Source organism: Aethalodelphis obliquidens, unplaced genomic scaffold (genome assembly GCF_003676395.1).
Source record: "Aethalodelphis obliquidens isolate GAN/ISIS:26980383/991018 unplaced genomic scaffold, ASM367639v1 scaffold155, whole genome shotgun sequence".
Taxonomy (NCBI): Eukaryota; Metazoa; Chordata; class Mammalia; order Artiodactyla; family Delphinidae; genus Aethalodelphis; species Aethalodelphis obliquidens.
In genome coordinates, this window is record NW_020838099.1 from 57,065 (window position 1) to 83,443 (window position 26,379).

The 26,379-nt window shown below is 35.3% G+C and overlaps 1 protein-coding gene across 1 annotated transcript in view; it reads right to left on the reverse strand.

Annotated features, from left to right (window-relative positions):
• The window catches only part of LOC113616556 (terminal nucleotidyltransferase 5D-like), a 69,620-nt gene extending 43,804 nt beyond the window's left edge, over positions 1–25,816 (reverse strand). Inside the window, exon 1 of the mRNA XM_027099951.1 lies at positions 24,655–25,816. Within this exon, the coding sequence (XP_026955752.1) occupies positions 24,655–25,816 (1,162 nt within the window). The remainder of the gene's footprint in view (positions 1–24,654) is intronic.
• Between the last annotated feature and the right edge of the window lie 563 nt (positions 25,817–26,379).

Consider the following 26,379-nt stretch of genomic DNA (forward strand, 5'->3'; position numbering starts at 1 on the left):
CCAGATGAGAGGTTATGGCTCCCCCATGGAGCACAGAAATAAGAAAAGACACATTAAAAGTGTAAGAAGAACAGTTTAATCTGACCCACGTCACCACTCCCCCAAGTTGTCATAGCACAGTGCTGAGAGAGATCTCCTCAGCCTGACTTCTCCCACTGGGAAAAAATTCCAACTATATGCTATCTATAAGAGACTCACTTCAGATGTAAGGACACACATATCCTGAAAGTGAAGGGATAGAAAAAGTTATTCCATGAAAATGGAAACTCAGAGAGCAGGAGTGGCCATATTACATCAGACAAAGTAGACTTTAAGTCAAAAACTTTCACAATGATGAAGAAGATCATTACATAATGATAATAGGGCCAATTCAGCACCAGGAAGCTATAACAATTATAAACATACATGCACACAATATCAGAGCACCTAAATATATAAAGCAAACATTGAGAGATCTGAAGGGAGAATGGATAGCAATACAATAATAGTAGAAGATTTCAATACCCTATTTTCAATAATGGATAGATCATCCAGACAAAACATTCAGTTAGGAAACATTGAACTTGAACAACACTATAGAACAAATGAACCTAACAGACATATACAGATCTTTCCAACAAGCTGCAGCAAAATACACTTGCTTCTCAAGCACACATGAAACATTCTCCAGAATATTTTACATGCTAGGTCACAAAACAAGTCTTAACAAATTTAAGAAGATTGAAATAATTTAAAGTGTCTTTTCCAACCACAATGGAGTAAAAGGAAAATAGAAATAGTCACAAATAAATGGAAATTAAATAATACACTCTTGAACAATCATTAGGTCAAAGAGAAAATAGCAGAAGTTAGAAAATAGCTCAAAACAAGCATAACAAAAACACAACATTCAAAAACTTTTGGCAGGGTAAGTTAATTAGCAAGATGGAGGGCTAGGAGATCACAATACTTGTCTTCCCCACAGAAACAAATAAACAACTACAAAGCAATGAAAATAGCTCTGGAAATAAAACTCTGGAATACAAGGAAGAAGCAACAGAAACCTTACAGAGCTCAAAACCTAAGGATGGTCACATAGAAAAGTATAGGAAGCATTTTATCTATGTCTTCTCATCCTTGAGTCCACAGCAGTTCAGAGCAAGGAGGGAGTCCCTCAAAAGGATTTTACCCTAGCAAGCCTCACCACAGTGGTCATTTGCAGCTTTTTCTATTGAGGACTCCCACAGTCTTCACCAATGCTAATCCCAGCTGATGGAGCTGTCCAGAGTCCCTGCCACTACATCTCCTCCTATGGGCTGGAGATGACACTGCAGAGAGACCTGTCCCCAGGGGTTCTAGTTGCTGCTGTGCTCCACTCTCCAGGATCAGTACACCACAGCACCTCACCATCTATGGTACTGGAGCTGCCCTGCTCCAAGTCCCACCCCCAGATCCCAGGTTGCAGCTTTGATCAGCAAGTATCTAGCTGTACTGTCACTGCTCTGTGCCCTGCTCCCCAGGACCCAAGTCCCACTTTGACCTGACACTACCAGTGTACACTACTGCTGTTATGAGTTCCAACCCTGTGTCCAAGATCATGGCTTTGATCCATCATTGCTGGGGTGTAGCTGCTACTTCTCTGAAACCCACCCCCAGGTCTAAGGTCAGGCTTTGACCTACCCTTACCAGGGTTGTGCTGTCACTGCTCTACATCTGACCCCCTATGTCCTGACGTGTGACCTTTAATAGGCCATCACCAAGGACATACTGTTGTTGTTATGAGACTAGCCCCTGGGGCCAAAGTTGGGACATTGACACTCCATAACCAGGCCATCTTCCACTTCACCTTGAGGTTAAAGTTGGGACTTGACACAACATCACCAGACTGTACCACTACTGTATCCTGGGTCCTGGGCCCAAGCCACTGCTTCACCCTGTCATTCCACAGCCAGTGCTGCTGCTATGTACCACCCCCTCCCCGGCCTGAGTCACTGTATCAAGCACCAGTGATCCAGACCCCAGTTTCATAGCATATCTGCCTATGCCCACACCCAGACAGCCACACCATTGTTAAAGCAAGCGCAACTGTGCCCCAGAACTCAGGTGATGTGGTAGTTCCACATGTGCCTGATGACAGGAAACCAGCTGTGCTATAGCTCTGGGTATCAACACACCAGACCTGGTGCCAAGAGGGATTTCTCCCAATAGATATAAATTCCTCTCACAGGAAAACTATTGAACAAGTGGACCCCAGCAGCCTCCTACTTCAAGAACCTCAATAGCCTGAGCTGCCATTGCCATTCACAGGGCCTCTGCAGCCTAGGCCACAGAAGACCTCTGCAGTCTTCACCAACATTTACCTCAGCTGATAGAGCTACATGAAGACTACACCACTGTGCCTCCCCATGAAACAGAGATGCTGCACCCTATCCAGTTGGGGCCCATGGTCACCTTCAAGTGAAAGTCTTTCTCCACCAAAGCCAGTCTGATGAGGCTAGAAGAGGTGACTGCTTCCTCAAATGTGCAGATATCAATGCAAAGCCATCAGGAACACAAAAACGCAAAGAAATATGACACCATCAAAGGGGCACAATAATTTTCCAATAATTGATCCCCCCAAATAGAGATCTGCATGTTACCTGAAAAAAAGAATTCAAAATATTATTTTAAGGAAGTTCAGCAAGATTCAAAAGAATACAGATAGACAACTCAATGAACACAGGAAAACAATGTATGAACAAAATAAGTTCAACAGAGATATAAATCATAAAATTAAAAAAATAGAAATAAATAATAAAGAAAATGGAAAATGCAAGAGAGCTTCAACATCAGGCCCAATCAGGCAGAAGGAAGACTCTGAAAACTTGAAGATAGATCTCTTGCTATTATCCAATCAGAGGAGAAAAAAGAATGAAAACAAGTGAAGAAAGTCTGTGTGCCTTGTGGGACACCATCAAAAGAAACAATATTTGCATTATGTGAGTCCCAGAAGGAGGAGAGAGAGAAAGAGACAGAAAACATATGTAAAGAAATAATAGCTGAGAACTTCCCTATGTAGGGAGAGATATGGCCATCCAGGTATATCCAGGTACTGAAACTCAAAGATTCACAAATAGATTTAACCCAAAGAGATCTGCACCAAGACAGTATAATCAGGCTCTCAAAAATCAAAGATGAGGAAAGGATTTTGAAAGCAGCAAGAGAAAAAAGACTAATTACATACAAGGGAACCCCAATAAGGCTCTCAGCAGATTTCTCAAGAGAAATCTTGCAGACCAGGAGAGAGTAGGATGATATATTCAAAGTGCTCAAAGAAGAAACTGTCAACTAAGAACACTTGGTTGTCATTCAGAAATTAAAGAGAGTTAAAAACTTTTCCAGACAAACAAAAGCTGAGGGAATTTATAACCACTAGACCTCCTCTAAATGGAATATTCAAGGAAGTTCTTCAAGCTGAAATGGAAGGACATTAGTCCTTTCATAGTAACATGAAAACATATGAAATTACACAATTCACTGGTAAAGGGAAATATATAGACAAATTCAAAATAATACTGCAGTGGTGGTGTATAAATTAATTTGAATTCCAGAATATAGATTAAAAGTCAAAAGTATTAAAAATAATTATAGCTACAATATTTTGTTAATGGATAAACAATATAAAAATATTTAAATTAGTACACATATAAAATGTGGCTGAGTGCAAGTAAATGTGTAGAAATTTTTTATGTAGTTGAAGTTAATTTGTTCTCAGCTTAAAATAGACTATTATAAGATGTATTATGAAAGCTCTGTGGTGATCACAAGGCAAAACCTATAAAGCTACACAAATGATAAAGAGAAAAGGATCAAAGCTGCAATTACAAAGAAGCATCAATTCACAGAGACAGCAAGGGAGGAAGAAAGAAACAACAAAGCTACAAGATAGAAAATAAGTAAGAAAATGTTGCTAGTATGTTCTTATCTATCAATGTTACTATAAATGTAAATGGTTTAAATGCATCAATTAGAATTCATGGAGTAGCTGAATGAATAAAAAAAGAAGAATCAACTATATGCTGCCTACTAGAGACTCACTTCAGTTATAAGGATGTTCATAGGCTAAAAGTGAAAAGATAGAAAAAAATATTCCGTAAAAACAGAAAGCAAAAGAGATCAGGGGTGGCTATATTTATATCAGACAAAATAGACTTTAAGTCAAAAGCTGTAACAAGACACAAAGAAGGTCATCATATATTATAAAATGGTCCACTTATCAAGAGGATATAACAATTGTAAATATATATGTACACAATAGTAGAACACCTAAATATATTAAAAAATTATTAACAGATCTGAAGGCAAAAATATACAACAATACAATAATTGTAGGGGACTTTAATAACCCACTTTCAGCAATGAATAGATAATGAATAGATCATCCAGTCTGAAAATAAATAAGGAAATAGTGGACTTGAACTATACTTTAGACCAAACAGATCTAACTGATATATACAGAACATTACATTCAACAGCAGCAGAATACACATTCTTCTCAAGTGTCCACAGAATATTCTCCAAGATAGATCATGTTTTAGGTCACAAAACAAGTCTTAACAAATTTAAGACTGAAATCATATCAAGTATATTTTCTAACAACAATGGTATAAAACTAGAAATAAATAACAGGAGAAAAGCCCCAAAATTCACAAATATATGCATATTAAACAACACAAAACACTCTGATCAACAAATTTGTTAAAGAAGAAATCAAAAAAATATCTTGGGACAAACAAAAATGGAAATGCAACATACCAAAACTTATAGTATGCAGCAAAAGCAGTTCTAATAGGGAAGTTTATACAAATAAATGCCTACATTAATAAAAATAATAAAACAATCTAACTTTACACCTCATGGAACTAGAAAAATAAGTAAAAGCTAAGCCCACAGCTATCAGAAGGAAGTAAAAAATGTAGATTATAGCAGAAATAAATGAAATAGTGACTCAAAGGACAAAAAAATAAACTGACTTTTTTAAAGATAAAATTGACAAACCATTAGCTAAAATAACTAAGAAAAGAGATGACTAAAGTTAATAAAATTATAATGAAAGAAGAGACATTATAACTGATACCACAGAAATACAAAGGATCATAAAACATTACTATGAACAATTATACACCAACAAACTAGATAATTTAAAAGAAATGGATAAGTTCCTAAAAACATACAACTTATGAAGACTGAATCCTGGAAATCTAAAACTTTCTGCACAGCAAAGGAAACAATAAACGTATGAAATGGTAACCTATGGAATGGGAAAAAATTATTTGAAAACCACATACCTGATAAAAGGTTAATATCCAAAATATATAAGGAACACCTATAAGTCAATAGCAAACAAAGAAACAATAAAAACCAAATAATCTGATTTAAAAAATGGGGAAAGGACTTGAATAGACATCTCTCCAAAGAAGACATACAAATGACTAACAGGTATATGAAAAAAGGTACATAACATTATAAATTATTAGGAAATTGCAAATCAAAACCTCAATGAGATATTCACCTCACACCTGTTAGAATGGCTATTATTTTTTTAAAAAAATAGAGCATGGTTGAGGATGTGCATAAAGGGTAACCCTTATACACTGTTGGTGGAAATGTAATTTGGTGCAACCACTATGAAAAACGGGATGGTGGTAACTGTAAAACTTAAAAATAGACCTACCATATGATCCAGAAAACTTAGTTCTGGTTCTATATCCAAAGGAATTTAAATCAGTATCCCTAAGAGATATCTGAACTCCCATGTTTATTTCAGCATTATTTACAATAAGCAATACATGGAAGCAACCCAAATGACCATTTGATGGATGTATGGATAAAGAAAATGTGGCAAATACAAACAATGGAATATTATTCATCCTTAAAAAAAGAAGGAAACCTCACCATCCGTGACAACATGGATGAATGTTGAGGACATTGATAGCTGAAATAAACTAGACACAGAAGGACAAATACTACATGATACCACTTATATGAAGAATCTAAAATAATCAAACATAGAAGCAGAAAGGAGAATGGTGGTTGTCAGGGACTGGGGTAAGGAGACATGAGAAGGTATTACTCAAATGGTATAAAATTTTAATTATATAAGACAAACAAGAACTAGAAGTCTACTGTGCAGCACAGTACTTATAATAAACAACAGTGTGTTGTAGACAAAATTTGGCTAAGAGGGTAGATTTTATGTTAAGAGTTCTTGAAAGAAAAGTAACATGAGAAAATCAAACAAAGTTTAATAAGATGTATACATGGGAGAGACCCAGGAAAACTGACTCACTCCTAAAAGCCTTACTTAAAAGAAAATAATAAAGACAGTGGTAGGAAGATTTTGAAGATAATGGGTATTTTTATGGCATAGATTGTGGTGATTGTTTCATGGATGTATATTTACCTTCAAACCCATCATTTTGTACATGTGAAATATGTACAGCTTTTTGTATGTCAATAATACCTCAATAAAGTGGTTTAAAAAGAAAAGAATTATATACCATGACCAAATGGGATTTATTCCAAGTATGCAAGTTTAGTTCAACATGTGACAATTAATTCATGTAATCCATCACATCAACAGGCTAAAGAAGAAAAAAAATCACATGATTATATCAATAGATGTAGAAAAAGCACTTGGCAAATACAACATATATTCATGATAATAACTCTCAGTTAACTATGAATATAGGGGAAATTCCTCCACTGACAAAGAATATCTTCAAAAAACGTATAGTTAACATCATACTTGATGGTGAGAAATTAGACTCTTCCCTTCTATGATCAGAAACAAGTCAAGGATGTCCCCACTAACCCCTGCTTCTCAACATCTTACTGAAACTCCTAGTTAATGGAATAAGACAAGAAAATAAAATAAAAGATATACAGATTGGGAAGGAAGATATAAAAGTGTCTTTGTTTGCAGATGATGTGATGATTTTCTATGTAGAAAACTCAAAGGAATCAATATTTTAAAAACTAGTATTAATAAGTGATTATACTGAGGTTGATAGATAGAAAGTTTAATATATAAAAGTTAATCACTTCCTTATATACCAGCAATGGACAAGTGAAATTTGAAATTAAAAACACCATACCATTTATATTAGCACCAAAAGAGGAAATACTTAGGTATAATTCTTACAAAATGTGTACAAGATCTGTACAAGGAAAACTATGAAACTGATGAGAGAAATCAAGAAAAAAAAAAAAGAGGAGATATTCCGTGTTTATGGATAGGAAGACTCAATATTATCAAGCTGTCAGTTCTTCCCAACTTGACCTCTAAATTCAATGCAATCCCAATTAAAATCCCAACAAATTATTTTGTGGATATTGACAAACAGATTTTAACATTTATATGCAGAGACAAAAGATCCAGAAGAGATAACACAGTTTTGAAGGAGTAGAAAAATGTTAGAGTACTATCACCACCATTCTTCAAGACCTACTATAAAGCTATATTAATCCAGACAGTGTGGTATTGGCAAAAGAACAAATAGATCAATGAAACAGAATAGAGAGCCCAGAAGTAGAGCCACACAAATACAGTCAACTTACCTTTGACAAAGGAGCTAAGGCAGTACAATGGAGAAAAGCCTTTTCAACATATAATGCTAGAAAAACTGGATATCCACATGCAAAAAAATTAATCTAGTCACAGATCTTATGTTCTTCACAAAAATTAACTCAAAATGTATAATAGATCTAAATGTAAAACACAAAACTATAAAAATCCTAGAAGACAACACAAGAGAAAATGTAGTTGGCCTTGTGTTTGGTGATCCAACACCAAAGGTACCAAATACAAAATCCATGAAAGAAATAATTGATAAGCTGGACTTCATTACAATTTAAAACTTCTATTCTGTGAAAAATACTGTGAAGAGAATGAGAAGACAAGCCACAGACTTGGAGAACATATTTGTAAAAAGCATCTGATAAACAACTGTAACCCAAAATAAACAAAGAAATCTTAAAACTCAACAGGAAGAACATTTTAAAAAATTGATTAAAAAATTGAACAAAAGATCTGAACAGACACCTCACTGAAGAAGATATACAGATGACACATAAGCAATGAAAAGATAATCAACACCATATCATTAGGGAATTGCAAATTAAAACAGTGAGATATCACTACACACCAATTAGAATGGCACAACTCTAAAACACTGACAACAACAAATGATGGCCCTGATGTGAAGCTACAGGAACTTGCATTCATTGCTCATGGGAATGCAAAATGGTACATCCACTTTGGAAGACAGATTGGAAGTTCCTTTAAAAAAAAGAAACATATTCTTACCAAACAATCCAGAAAACCTGCTCCTTAGTATTTACTCAAAATTTTGTTCACTCAATGATCTGCACACAGATATTTATAGCAGCTTTATTCATAACTGCCAAAACCTGAATGGATAAACTGTGACACATGCAGACAATGGAATATAATTCAATGTTTAAAAAGAAATGAGCTATCAAGCCATGAAAAGACATGGAGGAAACTTAAATACATATTACTAAGTGAGAGAAGCCAATCTGAAAAGTTACATACTGTAAGATTCCAAGTATATGACATTTTGGAAAAGGCAAAACTAGGGACAGTTAGATCAGTGGTTGCCAAAGTTTAGGGGGAGGGAGGGATAAATAGGCCGAGTACACAAAACTATTCTTTATGATACTATAATGGTGGGAACATGTCTTTTAAGTTTGTCCAAGTCCATAGAATGTACATCATCAAGGTTGAACTCTAATATAAACTATAACTTTGGCTGGTAATAGTATGTCAATGTAAGTTCATTGATTTTAATAAATGCATCACTCTGGTGCAGATGTTAACAGCAGGGGAGGCTGGGCATGTGTATGGGCAGCGGATATGTGGGAGCTCTCTGCACTTTCCACTCAATTTTGCAGTGAATCTACAAATGCTCTTAAAGATTGTCTATTTTTTTAAAAGCCACAAAACTTATGTTCTTACTAAGATTCAACCATTTTTCTCTCTGTGTTGCTGCAAGCCTCTGGATAATTTCAAGGGTTCTGAAAAGGTTAACTCCAACAATCTTTGCATTCTTCATTGCTTTTATCAATAATTTAATATTTGGAAGTCCTTACTCCACCATTTTTACTGACTTTACCCTGGACATTTTGTACAAGTAAAGAAAAGTTAAAAGAATTAACATGACAGGAGATGATACCATGGGCCACTAATATTTTTATGGAGGTGTATATTAAGTGCAGCCTATGGAGGGGAAATCACATCAGGATGTACATATGTATGAGCTGGGTGAAGTGTGGAGGGGAGTGCTAGGGTACAGATTCAAATGCATAGGGGCTTGAGTCTTTGGAAGGGAGTGATAAAACCATGCTTAACAATTACCCTGAGGACATCCCCAATGGGGATGTTCAAAGTTATTTCACTTAGGCATTGAGATGGATGAAGGAAGTCACCAATCCAGAGATAGTGATATTTGAATGAGTTTTGCAAGAAGATACCCAGACATGCTCAAACGAGTGTTATTCAGGTGATTTTGAGTCTCCTTTAGAATCTACAAAGGTATCAGAAACCTATAAGAATATGATAATTAACTTCCCATAGAACTACTCTTAGGGGCCTTCCCTGATTTCCTTTCTCTTTTTTTTTAACCAATTTTCTATAATATTAGTTGGTAATGCCTCTCAGCTCAGCCACTGTCTTATCCCTATCTCTGTGTGCCTAGAAAAAATGATCAGTTTCAACGAAATATTTTAATTATAACCTAAGACCATTATCATATATAGCAGTTTTCAGTCTCCCTTTGAAACTGAAGAGGTGATTTTCCTCCATGACATGTATATCAAAAGTACCTGCTACATTTTCATATCCTTGTATATGTGGATGTGGGGGAAGGGAGTCTGTAATATAGCTAAAAGAAATGTGGAGCCCATTCACAGATATATGTATACTCTACAGGAGACTCAATTTTCTGTTTGATCACATTATTCAAATTATATTTTAATGTTGTAATTCTTTCCATAGCAACTAATTGTGATTTTAGAAATGGACATTCTGTAATAACACATGATATGAAAGATGAATATGGAAGCAGCTGGGAAGGACAACATGTAATGTGAGCAGCAATGGGAAATATACTGCTACTCATCATCTTTTTATGCCTTTACAATTTTATTTTTAAATATGTGAAAATATGGTTAAAGTTTTAGGAAAAAATGAACAAAGTATACCTTTGAAGAAATCATGCAAGTAGATAATTTTAGATATTCCTACTAAGGACCAGACCTGATTTAGGTGGGTATGAGAGCAGATAGAACAATAGTGTGTCTCCACTTTGTTTTACTATTGGAAATAATGTTGGTAGAGGACAAGTACAGCAATCACCAAGTCCAATAAGAAATTTTGTAATATGTATGTACTTTAATGGCATCACTGTCAGGCATCTCAAAGTAAATGAATCTCACTTCTACCAATCTCGTTTCTATGTTTAATAATGATATAGTGTTACAGTGCTTGGTAAAATATACTATATTAATATAATGGTGGTTTTTATCACCCATGATTTAACTGGCACATTTACAAGCAAAACACTGTGGGACAAAAATAAGAATATTTTTGGCTTGCATTTGTTTTTTGTCACTGTTTGTTACCAAATTTAAAGTTGGCTATTTTTATGTGTGTATAGTATATATGCTTTCTGGTAAAGTTTGAAGTAACAAAGAAGGCACAATTTATCCTTGCATATTAAAGGATTAAAAAGCTGTCTTGGGGCTTCCCTGGTGGCGCAGTGGTTGAGAGTCCGCCTGCCGATGCAGGGGACACGGGTTCATGCCCCGGTCAGGGAGGATCCCACATGCAGCGGAGCAGCTGGGCCCGTGAGCCATGGCCGCTGAGCCTGCGCGTCCGGAGCCTGTGCTCCGCAACGGGAGAGGCCACAACAATGAGAGGCCCGCATACCGCAAAAAAAAAAAAAAAAAAAAAAAAAAAAAAAGCTGTCTTGATTGTGTCACTGGGTCATTTTGTTCTTTCCTTGTAATCATCTATTTTAGCTTAAGGTTTAGTCATCTGATAACTTACATTATGTAGAGAAAATATGTGATTTTTAGCATAAGGGTATTTACTGATATCTTGCTTCATATTTCACATAAGATACTTAATCCTCTAGAGATGCTAGGCTGTTGCTATAGCTGTAGAAACTTCAAGCAAACCATATCAAGTGGAATTTCATCTCTCCAATCATTTTTACCACAGTTCTTTATTCTTCTAATACATGCTGTATTCTAACCTATTTGTCACTCCAAAGAGTGATCACTAAGATCATTGTTTGGATATGTGATCAGCATACAGAGGTGAATTGAGACACTATCTGGCTCAGCTAACTCTATGGTGCTGGTGTGTGTGTGTGTGTGTGTGTGTGTGTGTGTGTGTGTGTGTGTTTTGGGAGGAGGATTCAATACAGTGTCATATCGTTTGACTCAATTCCTTGAGTAATACTGCCATTTTATTCACTTCACCACCAATTATGTTCTTATCCAATGTATTGTAGGTACCATCTATTTGAGAGGGAGGAGAGGATAAGTACATTTTACCAATGTAAACACAAATGAAGTTTTGGAAATGAATGAATACACACTTTTTATATAATTAAGCTATGAAAATGGGATTATCTGTCAGTTAATCTATTATAAAGGTTAAAGTCAATTATATAGACCATAATATACTGATGGTCAGTCCCTTCACACTATTAATAGGGATTCTGTACAAATTCAAGGGTAAAGTTCATTTCTAAGTACTTTTTTGAACACACTGCAAAAAATTAATTTGGTGGTATATGAAATAATAGGCATTTACCTATTTTTCAGTTGGTACATCGCTGCATGTTTCACAGTGATTTTACTTCAAAAACTCATTTAATCTAATAATCTCTACAGTGCTTTTTCAACAAACTGTACAAAAGCATGAGACGAAGCAAATGAAACAGGTATAAGAGCTACTAAGTAAATAATGAGATACAATTATCGTGGTATAATTCATTTAAAAGTAGTTTCTACCAAAAAACCCCTGCACTGTTCATATAACATTAAATTTTTGTCAACAGTAAAATACATTTTCCAAAATAGTGTATATATGTCTCAGTTAGAACTATATAATGAGCAATAACATGGCTAAAAAAAAAACTAATCTGAGTTAACATTAATTGGAGTTAACATATAGTCAACATGAAAGCAAAGATGCACATTTTGACGGGTTAAGAAGTCATCTAGAGAGGAGCTTCAAGATGGTGGAAGAGTAAGATGTGGAGATCAACTTCCTCCCCACAAATACATCAGAAATACATCTACATGTGGAACAACTCCTACAGAACACCCACTGAACGCTGGCAGAAGACCTCAGACCTCCCAAAAGGCAAGAAACTCCCCACGTACCTGGGTAGGGCAAAAGAAAAAAGGAAAAACAGAGACAAAAGAATAGGGACAGGACCTGCACCAGTGGGAGGGAGCTATGAAGGAGGAAAAGTTTCCACACACTAGGAAGCCCCTTCATGGGTGGAGACTGCGGGTGGTGGAGGGGGGAAGATTTGGAACCATGGAGGAGAGTGCAGCAACAGGGGTGCGGAGGGCAAAGTGGAGGGATTCCTGCACAGAGGATCAGTGCCGACCAGCACTCACCAGCCCAAGAGGCTTGTCTGCTCACCTGCCGGGGAGGGGGCGCTGGGAGCTGAGGCTCGGGCTTCGGAGGACAGATCCCAGGGAGCAGACTGGGGTTGACGGAGTAAACACAGCCTGAAGGGGTTAGTGCACCACAGCTAGCCAGAAGGGAGTCCTGGGAAAAGTCTGGAACTGGCTGAGAGGCAATAGACATTTTCTTGCCTCTTTGTTTCCTAGTGCACGAGGAGAGGGGTTAAGAGTGTCACTTAGGGCTTCCCTGGTGGCGCAGTGGTTAAGAGTCTGCCTGCCGATGCAGGGGACACGGGTTCGTGCTCCGGTTTGGGAAGATCCCACATGCCGCAGAACGGCTGGGCCCGTGAGCCATGGCCGCTGGGCCTGCATGTCCAGAGCCTGTGCTCCACAATGGGAGAGGCCACAACAGTGAGAGGCCCGCGTACCACAAAAAAAAAAAAAAAAAAAAAAATCTTCCAAAAGGGATTCCCTGGTGGTGCAGTGGTTGAGCGACTGCCGGCCGGTGCAGGGGACACGAGTACGTGCCCCAGTCTGGGAGGATCCCACATGCCGTGGATCAGCTGGGCCGGTGAGCCATGGCCGCTGAGCCTGTGCGGCCATAGCAGTGAGAGGCCTGTGTACCGAAAAAAAAATAAAAATCTTCCAACAAACAAAAGCCCAGGACAATATCGTTTCACAGGGCAATTCTATTGAATACTTAGAGAAGAGCTAACACCTATCCTTCTCAAACTCTTCCAAAATATAGCAGAGGGAGGAACCCTCCCAAACTCATTCTATGAGGCCACCATCACCCTGATACCAAAACCAGACAAAGATGTCACAAAGAAAGAAAACTACAGGCCAATATCACTGATGAATATATATGCAAAAATCCTCAACAAAATAATAGCAAACAGAATCCAACAGCATATTAAAAGGATCATACACCATGAACACGTCAGTTTTTTCCCAGGAATGCAAGGATTCTTCAATATAGGCAAATCAATGAATGTGATACACCATATTAATAAATTGAAGGAGAAAAACCATATGATCATCTCAATATTTGCAGATAAAGTTTTCGACAAAATTCAACACACATTGATGATAAAAACCCTCCAGAAAGTAGGCATAGAGGGAACTTACCTCAACATAATACAGGCCATATATGACAAATGCACAGCCAACATAATCCTCAATGGTGAAAAACTGAAAACATTTTCACTAAGATCAGGAAGAAGACAAGGTTCCCCACTCTCACCACTCTTATTCAACATAGGTTTGGTATTTTTAGCCACAGCCATCAGAGAAGAAAAATAAATAAAAGGAATCCAAATAAGAAAAGAACAAGCAAAGCTGTCACTGTTTTCAGATGACATGACATGATACATAGAGAATCCTAAAAATGCTACCAGAAAGCTACTACAGCTAATCAAAGAATTTGGTAAAGTAGCAGGATATAAAATTAATGCACAGAAATCTCTTGCATTCCTATACACAAATGATGAAAAATCTGAAAATGAAATTAAGAAAACACTCTCATTTACCATTGCAACAAAAAGAATAAAATACCTAGGAATAAACCTACCTAAGGAGACAAAAGACCTGTATGCAGAAAATTATGACACTGATGAAAGAAATTAAAGATGATACAAATACATGGAGAGATACACCATGTTCTTGGATTGGAAGAATCAACATTGTGAACATGATTATACTACCCAAAGCAATCTACAGATTCAATGCAATCCCTATCAAATTACCAATGGCATATTCACAGAACTAGAAGAAAATTTTTCACAATTTGTATGGAAAAACAAAAGACCCTGAATAGCAAACACAATCTTGAGAAAGAAAAACGGAGCTGGAAGAATCAGTCTTCCTGACTTCAGACTATACTACAAAGCTACATTAATCAAGACAGTATGGCACTGGCACAAAAACAGAAATATAGATCAATGGAACAGGATAGAAAGCCCAGACATAAACCCAGACACTTATGATCACCTTCCCTTTGATAAAGGAGGCAGGAGTATACAATGGAGAAAAGACAGTCTCTACAGTAAGTGGTGCTGGGAAACTGGAGAGCCACATGTAAAAGAATGAAATTAAAACACTCCCTAACACCATACACAAAAATATACTCAAAATGTATTACAGACGAAAATGTAAGGCCAGACACTATCAAAATCTTAGAGGAAAACATAGGCAGAACACTCTATGACATAAATCACAGCAAGATCCTTTTTGAACCACCTCCTAGAGAAATGGAAATAAAAACAAAATTTAACAAATGGGACCTAATGAAACTTAAAAACTTTTGCACAGCACAGGAAACCATAAACATGATGAAAAGACAACCCTCAGAATGCGAGAAAATATTTGCAAATGAAGCCACTGACAAAGGATTAATCTCCAAAATTTACAAACAGCTCATGAAGCTCAATATCAAAAAGAAAACAACCGGATCCAAAAATGGGCAGAAGACGTAAAGAGACATTTCTCCAAAGAAGATATACAGATTGCCAACAAACACATGAAAGAATGCTCAACATCATTAATCATTAGAGAAATTTAAATCAAAACTACAATGAGATATCATCTCACACCAGTCAGAATGACCATCATCAAAAAATCTACAAACATTAAGTGCTGGAGAGGGTGTGGAGAAAAGGGAACCCTCTTGCACTGTTGGTGGGAATGTAAATTGATACGGTCACTATGGAGAACATATGGAGGTTCCTCAAAAAATTAAAAATAGAACTACCGTACAACACAGCAATCCCACTACTGGGCATATACCCTGAGAAAACCATAATTCAAAAAGAGTCATGTATCAGAATGTTCATTGCAGCTCTATTTACAATAGCCAGGACATGGAAGCAACCTAAGTGTCCATCAACAGATGAATGGATAAAGAAGATGTGGCACATATACACAATGGAATATTACTCAGCCATATAAAGAAATGAAATTGAGTTATTTGTAATGAGGTGGATGGAACTAGAGTCTGTCATACAGAGTGAAGTAAGTCAGAAAGAGAAAAACAAATACTGTATGCTAACACATTTATATGGAATCTAAAAAAAAAATTGTCATGAAGAACCTAGGGGCAAGACGGGAATAAAGACACAGACCTACTAGAGAATGGACTTGAGGACACAGGGAGGGGAAGGGTCAGGTGGGACAAAGTGAGAGAGTGGCATGGGCATATATACACTACCAAATGTAAAACTGATAGCTAGTGGACAGCATCCACATAGCATAGGGAGATCAGCTCGGTACTTTGTGACCACCTAGAGCAGTGGGTTAGGGAGTGTGGGAGGGAGGGATACGCAAGAGGGAAGAGATATGGGTATATATGTATGTGTATAAGTGATTCACTTTGTTATAAAGCAGAAAAGAACACACCATTGTAAAGCAATTATACTCCAATAAAGATGTTAAGAAAATGCACATTTCACTCAGTTCTGGACATTCCTGTCATCTCTTAGACACTTCATTAATACTCTTGAAATTTTCATTTACAGAAACACAGTAAGTTCTTAAGAACACTTCAAAAATTTTGCAGTAATAGATTAAAATTTGTCGTGTGAACCATAATGCTAAAAAGGTACCTAAAACATTTGTATTAATAAGGCTATAATTATATTCACTGCTTTCCTAAAATGCTGAAATATTTAATGTTAAAATGTAGGTCTGTCTTGAAGTAGTGTAGGAAATCATATCAGTAATTTTCCTGGTTGCTGGGTAATTACATTTTGATGTTTCTATTTCATTTCCCACTCAGTGATTGCAAGTCCTTTCACTGATATTTTCTGTAATGCTAAACAATTGGATTTGAATTAGCTGAAACCTGAAACACATCTTTAAGATAAATGCTTATAGATTCAATTTGTTTGCTAAGCTTTCAAAGCTTTATTTTAATTTTAAATTTATTCTTTATTGGATTAATTGTTTTACATCTAGTGAAATGATATTGTAGGATTTTTTCATATCTAATAGTTATTTTTGGTCTGATCTCTATGGGATAATTGCAGTTATTGAATGACTTGGATCATAAAAATTTAGGTTCACTTTTCCTTGTTCATTACTTAATGATATGTTTCTGGTCTGAATTATCTTGGTAATTACCTAAATTTTTTGTTTTGTAGGTTGAGACACTCATTAAACATCCAGAAGAATGTTAAAGCTTTCTTCTTGCTCATGCTTTTCCAACTAGAAGAAAGTTACTAATACCGATTTCACTCAATCTAAACAGGGACTACGTGAGATGAAACAATTAGTCACAACTGTTCAAAGGGAACTTTATTTTTCAATTAAATCTAGTAGCAGTGTGTGGGTTAATGTAGATTTATGTATTAAAGTACATATATGGGATTTGTTTTAAAATGGAAGAATATATTTATTTAAAGAGCAAGTAAGAGTTTGCTATATTTTAACATGTCATTTGTAAACTGGGAACTTAAAGACAAATTGGAAAAGATAGTCATAGGACAATACTATCAAATCATAATGGATTGAAACCTGGGAAATGAAGATAATCCAACAGGTTATTTCCAATATTTATTGGAAAATGCTTAAGATTTTTGAGTGAAATACATAAAATATACTAAAATTTTTCAATAAATGTGATACTGCATTGTAATTAATGAAGGTGAATCTTAATAGTTTTATATTTTAACATGGCATTAATTCTGTAGGAATTTAAAAATTTTGTAAGTTTGTATACTTTTAAATATAATTTTATGCATGAAATCTAAATTGATACGGGGTTTTGATTTTAAAACAGTTTAATTGGTTTGACTTAAAATTTTTACATGTACTAATTAAAATGCAACTTCTCATCTAACTTTAAAAAATTCCCAAGAATTATACAAGAGCACATAACAATGTTTAAAATAATGTTGACTATTTCTTACTAAAAAAGTTAATTTATAATTTATTCCAGTCTGAACTCTGAATGATACAGTAAGCCATGTAAGTGATTTCTTCACATTTAGTTGCTTAGAATTTCAGGGTTCTTAAACAACGGAAAAGTGTGTGTTTATCTCTAGAATCATGGCCTTTGAATCAAAGTGTTGTTAGTACATCCTAGTTAAGAGACATCTTGAAAAATCAGAGATCCTAAAATTGGATTCTCCACAAAGCACATATGAAAACTTTATTCTCTAAAATGGGAACATCTACCATCACAATCCTACCTGAGTCAATAATTCTGATATTTCCAGGCTCTCCTCTCACTAAGAACTAAACTTGGAACAGTGTCATTTTATCTTTTGGTAATATAAACAGTAATAAATTGCCCCTAGACTTCATTTTTTTGCATCTTATCACTGTGAGCACAGAAAGATGTCATTTTTGTAAACGAGGAGAAGGTAGAAGAAAAACTTCAGGAATTAAAAACTTGTCAGGAAATGTGCCCCCTTTTGTAAACTGTCAGGAATACAATTTGTACATCTCTTATTCAGAGGTACACTCCTTGACTAAATAAACGGTTACTGAATTTCATATGAGTCTATTGCAGCATATTAAATATAGTTCTCTGCATTTCTAAAGCACATAACCTCCCTGCCATGGTTTCTATTTCAGTATATATATTATTTACCTAGAAGATGATGCCTTTTATTTTAAAAATGTATTTAGGTGCTTTTAAAAGAAGATTTTTCACCTTACAAACTGTTAATTTACATTTTTTACCTGCTGACACTATCTGAAAGAATTTTACCTGATAATAAATCTGGAGGAATTGCAATGAGACAATAGTTATTTGGCGTTCACTGTCTGAGCAACCATTGCTTTTTGGAGGCATTTAATCTTAAGTGTCCCAAAGCTACCCTAGAAAACTTACAAAACAGTAAAGAAAATCATTTTTGTAAAAATCATTTTGTTCAAGGAGGTCACTTGTAAGGCTTAAAGAACATTATTTTCAATCCTCTTTATTCAAATATCCACTAATATATGTTTGGGTTGACTATTCAATTTTATTGGGGAAAGGTGAACATTTGTAAAAAAAATTTAAGCAGAAATTTTAAACCTCAATGGCTAATACCGGCTTTTATTTTAAAGAAACATTTTAGAAGTCACTACTACAAATACATGGAATTCCCTTTTTAACTCTAGTTTTACAAGCTGAAGATATTACAATATCATTTTTTCATTTGGGATTGAAGCCACATTCTATATAGAAAAGCATTTGTTTTAAATGTTGTCCTATGATAAAAGTAAAATTGCTGAATCATATAGTAGTCTGAACCTCATACCATGCTCTACTGTCATTTTCATGGTGACCAAATCTCCCCTACTGATTCTCCAGGGCTGCATCAGTGCTGAAACAGGATTCAATCTTAGGCTTCTGGGTTCTCTAGTTGAGCCAAAGGACCAAGTGTGACTTGGTCATACTTTATTTATAAGGGAAATGGACTACTTATTAGAATTTTAAAGAATGGTTCAAATACTATCACCAGTCTAGAATGTATAAAATGTAAATTTTCATAAATCATCATGAAACTACTTGAGTTGGATTTAACAGGGTTAGTCAATCCATCACTTTTAACTAGGAGTCATGAGAGAGAATTTTCCAAGAGGGCCCTCTCAAGATATTTCTCTCTTGGGAAAGCCGCTTATGCATTTATAGGGGTTAACATCTTGGCCATAAAGTACTGAGAGGTATATCAATATAGTATTATTTTTCTAGAATAGGGAGTTTGATTTCTTTTTATTTTGAAGGGTCATAAAAAGCACATGTATTGGGTTGGCCAAAAAGTATGTTCGGGTCATTCCATAAGATGGTACCAAAAACTCGAACGAACTTTTTGGCCAACCCAATACCACAAAGTCATTTATAAATTTTCTGTTGCTCTTTCAAGGGCTAAATCTAAACAAAAAGCGTTTCTGTTGCTGTTTCAAACACTAATACAATCCATGTAGACACAACAACTGTGTGAAAAATAACCTTACAGTTCCCCATATTAAAGCAAAGCAAAACAAAAAGTACAATGAGTTGAGCTTAAAGATCACCTGTTACATGTTAAATTGGTTTCCAGACAGCATATATTCAAAATAGTATATTTTGCTCAAACTCAAAAAATTCAAGGAAAACTTAAGAGCTGATGTTCCAACAAATTAGCTGCCTCCAATTACACATGCTGAAAATATGTTCATAAATGAAGCAGTGGATTAGCAATACAATTTCCTATACTTATTACATAAATTTTATCATTATAATATATAAAATAGAACCACTAAAATAATAGCAGAACTGAAAACAAAACATTAATGTATTTCTTTTATAATGGTAAAGCAAATTAATCCCAAAGCAGGTTAAAATGTCGGGTTTTATGCCTTGCTGAAATGGACTTCATAAGGATGTTTACCAGGGCTTCCCTGGTGGTGCAGTGGTTGAGAGTCCGCCTGCCGATGCAGGGGACACGGGTTCGTGACCCGGTGCAGGAAGATCCCACATGCCGTGGAGCGGCTGGGCCCGTGAGCCATGGCCACTGAGCCTGCGCGTCCGGAGCCTGTGCTCCACAACGGGAGAGGTCACAACAGTGAGAGGGTCGCGTACCACCAAAAAAAAAAAAAAAAGTTTACCAAACTGTAGTCCCACATATCTCCCAATCCTGTTGCAATGTTAATTTACAGAGTTACTTATTTTAAAAAAATCTTCTATAAATGGAACTGCTGTATTCATATATTGATATAATTTTGAAAAGCATTACAATCTTTAAACTTCAAAAATTTTCTCAATTATACACTTTAATTTATATTTTTAAAATTGGGTGAATATTTTCAGATAATAGATCCATCGAATGAAAGGAGTTTTAATCAGATCTCAGGAGTTTTGCATATTGATATCTTTATCAATGTCTAAAACAAAAAGGTGGCTAAAGGCAAATTTTAAAATCACTTCAATTTGGAGGTATTTTAATAGAGCCTTTCTGAGATAATACAAAAAAAGGAATTTGGGTCCAGGAGCTTTCCCACTTTTTAAAAAGATATTCACAACTTTTCTAGCTCTGATATTTTGTCTTTAATTTAGCTGGGCTCTCATTTAAAACAATACTTAATCCTTCTCTTCAGTTTTCTTTGACTAAACTGGACATCAGTCTCTATTAGAAGACCTAAATAGACATTTCTCCAAAGAAGATATACAGAGTGCCAACAAACACATGAGAGAATGCTCAACATCACTAATCATGAGAGAAATGCAAATCAAAACTACAATGAGATATCATCTCACACCAGTCAGAATGGCTATCATCAAAAAATCTAGAAACAATAAATGCTGGAGAGGGTGTGGAGAAAAGGGAACCCTCTTACACTGTTGGTGGGAATGTAAATTGATACAGCCACTGTGGAGAACAGTATGGAGGTTCCTTAAAAAGCTACAAATAGAACTACCATATGACCCAGCAATCCCACTACTGGGCATATACCCTGAGAAAACCATAATTCAAAAAGAGTCATGTACCAAAATGTTCATTGCAGCTCTATTTACAATAGCCCAGAGATGGAAACAACCTAAGCGTCCATCATCGGATGAATGGATAAAGAAGATGTGGCACATATATACAATGGAATATTACTCAGCCATAAAAAGAGACGAAATTGAGCTATTTGTAATGAGGTGGATAGACCTAGAGTCTGTCATACAGAGTGAAGTAAGTCAGAAAGAGAGAGACAAATACCGTATGCTAACACATATATATGGAATTAAAAAAAAAATGTCATGAAAAACCTAGGGGTGAAACAGGAATAAAGACACAGACTTACTAGAGAATGGACTTGAGGCTATGGGGAGGGGGAAGTGTAAACGGTGACAAAGCGATAAAGAGGCATGGACATATATACACTACCAAACGTAAGGTAGATAGCTAGTGGGAAGCGGCCGCATAGCACAGGGAGATCAGCTCGGTGCTTTGTGACCACCTGGAGAGGTGGGATAGGGAGGGTGGGAGGGAGGGAGACACAAGCGGGAAGAGATATGGGAATATATGTATATATATAACTGATTCATTTTGTTGTGAAGCTGAAACTAACATACCATTGTAAAGCAATTATACTCCAATAAAGATGTTAAAAAAAAAAAAAGATGCCAGAGAAAATAATTTTATAACCTAAAAAAAATAAAATAAAAAATAAGAAAATAAAAAAAAAATAAAAGTTACAAATACTCTAGTAGTGAAACTTTGATAATAACGTGAATATTTGTGAAATGCAAGAATATTTTAGTTTTTAAAAATATGTACCAATAACTGACACCAAATATGTCCCACTGATATGAATGCTAGAAGTATATCAAAAGGTTTTTCTTTTTTTGGTTTTGGTTAGGTTTCTGGAGGGAAAACAACAACAACAAAACAAAACTCCTGAGCCAAGACTCAGTCTTGAATTGTATAAAATAAAATAAGAAAAGACAGCATCATTTCTCTCTTGTAATGGGATGACATGCTATAGAGTTATATTTTTAACTAACTTCTATTAGCTCCTTTAGGACAAGAGGCTAGCACTCATTTAAAAAATTCCATTTATTATCCTAATGAACAGAATGAGATAGTAGTGCTTCTCAACCCAACTAGCCTAATCTTGGAGATATATTCATACACTATAGAAGATAAATATTTTTCTGCTTGAGTTGGGAGCAAAGAGGACAGCCTAGCTTGATGATGGTATCAACAGAAAGAAAGCCATGATAGATAAAGCTATAGCTTTCTCTTTAGTGATACCATTCCCTTCAACAAGTTTGGATTCTCTCTCTTGAGAAAAATCTGAACTTTTAAAATGCCAATTCTGAGCTTCTTTGCTATAATGGAAACACATGATTGACATGGTAGGAGGAAGCATATAGCTTTCAGGCCATTTTCCCATCAGGAGAATACCATAGGGGATTTGCTTTTTAGGGAAGGAGTTCAAATTCTCAAAAGGACCAAAGGAAACTAAGGGAGCACATGGATGGTAAGATGTTTCCAAATAGCTTCAAAATTCTGCTGTTCAGCATAAAATGCTACTCTGGAAAATACTGAACCTTTACCCCTGACTCATCACTATCATAGTTCTTTTATTCTTAAATACTTTTCCTATATCTTTTGTAAATTTGTTGGTACTGTTAATATAGCATAAAATCCTTCAGTTTTATGTAGAAGCACTCTCATTGATATGGGGATATATGTATATGTATAACTGATTCACTTTGTTATAAAGCAGAAACTAACACACCATTGTAAAGCAATTATACTCCAATAAAGATGTTAAAAAAAAAAGACACACTCTCATTAACTGAAAACTAAACAGTATACTTAGGGCAGAAAGATCAATCATTTTTAGCCCATACATTATACTGATAGATGACTGAATTTTCTCTTTAATATAGCATTTTAAAATTCTTTATTTGTCCCAAGCAAGGAAGTGAATCCATACAATGTTTTAAAGCTTCACGGTTATGAGATATATATATATATATATATATATATATATATATATATATATATATTCATATACTGATGGCCAGTGGTACTGTGGTATAAAACATTTCATAAATATTTGTTATTTGAAAATGCCATCTTTGGTGTACTTCTTTTGTCCAATACTGTAATATAGAGAGGACAGATTAAGCACAGTCTATAAGTGACAAATTCTCAGAATATGCCTGTTGGATCATGTTGTGATGGAAAACCTTGTGACGGTCAATGAAAACTGAGATGGAAACTCATAAAAAATTAGAAGCAAGCAAAAATAGTGAAGTTATCTGATGGTCTTATCTATATTCATTCAGGACAGCTCCTCCCCTTCTGTCATCCCAGGTAATCTTGGTCATGGATTATTTTCTTCATTACAGGAAGAAAATACAGTTTTAATCCCACTGGAAGATTTGCTAGCTGCGTATCTGATGTTGTGAGTAGATATTCAGATACATGATGAACATATACAATTGTTGAATAAATTACAGCATTATGCAAAATCTCATATGATGAGGCACTTGAGTGTCGTGTTAGAAACTGATCTTTGGAAAGGCAAGATGGAAAAAAGCCTCATTTAGTAATGAAAATATTCTCACTTACTAACATTGAACGTCTCCACATATTAAGATGTTGGTCAAGTCGGTCATAAAAATGGTAAATGCAATAGCTAAAAACCTCTGCCTGCTTTTTGCTGTTTGACATGTAGAGTCTCTTTTTAACAGATGATGATAGAAAACTTTCACATTCAGAGTTGGTCATTTTCATTCTTTTCCACTTGTTTGGGGGAAAATGAAGAAATCTGTATAAGTGATCACAGTATTGGTTGTCCAGCTGGACGGTACTATTCTTCAGATCCACAAGTCAACTTATTTGATAGTTGATAAATTACTAATGGCCAATGTTTTCCAGAATCATTTTTTCAGTGTTCCTTCAAACTATAGTAGGATATTGTATCTAACCCAATTCAATTGAGAAACGAAATATATGCTTACAAAGTCCAGGGTTTTAATATCTTCTGAATCTGTTGTCTTTGAAATTAGGCATTTTTGTTAGGCACTGAAAATTCATTGATGGTAATATTCACTAGCAAAAAATTAAGTAAAGGTAACAAAGGAATTGACTGAATACAAAAAAGTTTGCACTGGTCTTTACTGTACATCTGGATTTTAAAATATGAGTCTGTTCTTTTGTAATTTAATCAAAGTTGCAGGCATCTCTAATGTATTTGTCATAGAAAATTTGAAAGTCATAAGTAGTCAGTCAGACTTAAAAATCATTTTAAGTGGTCCACAACATTTGAAAGTTGTTATAGATAATTGATAACATTTGAAAATCATTTAAAGAGGTCATTTCACAGATGATATTGTATTTACTGTGATGGTTTAAGCTATAATTGATGAAAAATTGTTGGTAACTGCATAAAAATAAAAATAGAGCTTAAATTTTATGGAAATTGGAAAATTGCTTTTAAGAGGTGTTTAATTAAAGCAAAGTTTCTACTGTGTTTTTTTAAAAGCCATACCATTTGGCACATGAAAGTGTAGTGGGTGGTATGGCTGAAACAATGTAGGTGGTAGTACAGATGTTACATAATACGTAGGGGACCCTCCCCAAGCAGCAAGGTATGGAGCAGGCAGATAAAAGCAAGTTACCTTGCCTGTATTAGGTAGGACATTCTGTTCTCCAAGTACTTTTAAAGCCATAAGGGTGATCATATTGAGGGTCTGTCTTCTTTTAGGACCCATGGGGAGAACAGTGCTTTCATTCACAACTCCATGCAAGGTCATGAGGTAGTCATACTTTCTCTTTTCTTCACCTATGAAATGGTTGTAGAGGTATGATTCAATCTTCTTTCGCTGTTCTTCTATATCAGGAAAATCAATGAAGAATCTAGAACACATATAACGTTCTAGGGTCTTGATTTCTGCTTCACAAACTGGCTTAAAGTTATGAACCAGCAAGTTACTGTATTTCAGAAGGCCACCACCTCTAATTTCTTCAGGTTTTCTGGTAGATATAAGCTTGTGCTGCAAGTGTGTCATTGCTTCTTGGAAGTTTCCATACATGCTTTCAGCTACCACAACAGGATATAATTCTTTGGTTAGCGTACCACTTTTGTCACTGTAGAAATCTAACATGGGATCCAAGATAATTTGAAAGGAATCTACACTAAATTCAAATTGTCGTCTGAGTGAATTCACAAATTTTAGCTCTACATTCTTCCCAGTGTTATTAGAAAGAGAGATAAGACTCCAACGATCATGCTTATTGCAAACTTTGACCATTTTCTGCACGTAAGCCTCTTTCATAGTCTTTAGGGTGATCTTTTCCTTTTTAACACCTTTTGGTAAAAAGTCGAGTAGGCAACCTAGAACTACATCCTTAACAAGCTGAAATTCCTGATCGCTTGGTAGTTCAATACCTAAAATAACATCCAGATCCTTATAGCTCATGCCATTGTAGCTTGCAAGTATGTAACTTGCTGTGGAACCATTCAATCGGGTATCTTTAACAATAATTCCTTGCTCTATCAGTTGATCTTTCACAACATGAATGATATCTTTCGGTTTCACCTCCAATGTGGGGAAATTCCCCCTTCCATGAATTGGAATTACTTCATCTAACACTTGATGCAGTGTTATAACTTGATCCCAAGTGAGATTGCTGAATCTGATTTCAGACATTATGAAGTCAGTAGGTCAACTAGAAAGTAAGCAAAATATTGAGAAGAAATTTAGCATCTTGATATCAGTGTTACAGCTAAAGCACATGAAAAGTAAAAAATAGACTTACCTTCAACATAAATCAAACTAATATTAGGCAGTAAATTATCAATGTATCTAATTGTGTTCAAATCTATAAGTGAAATAAAAGCACTATGATTATATCAAATTTGTTAGATTGATTGGTGCATGTAAACAGACATTCTCAGGGATTTGTTAGAGTTGGAATTATTTTTGATGTGAAACGGTGGCCTTTCTCAATCTTTCCTCATGTAAGTACTATAACAAGTATATTTGTTTGGTGGTATAAATTTTGTTCATGAGATAATCAGAGCACATAATTGAGGTTAACTGTCATGAATTTAAAGTGAGATCAGATAGCATGTCTGTGTGTGGTAGACCCAATTGACTGAACAGCATAATGTTTAAAAGCAATATATAGCATCTTTAATCCAAAAGCATCAGAGCATTCTATTATTAAATTTTATATATATTACTGCTCTTGTTTTAAAGAATGCTACTGA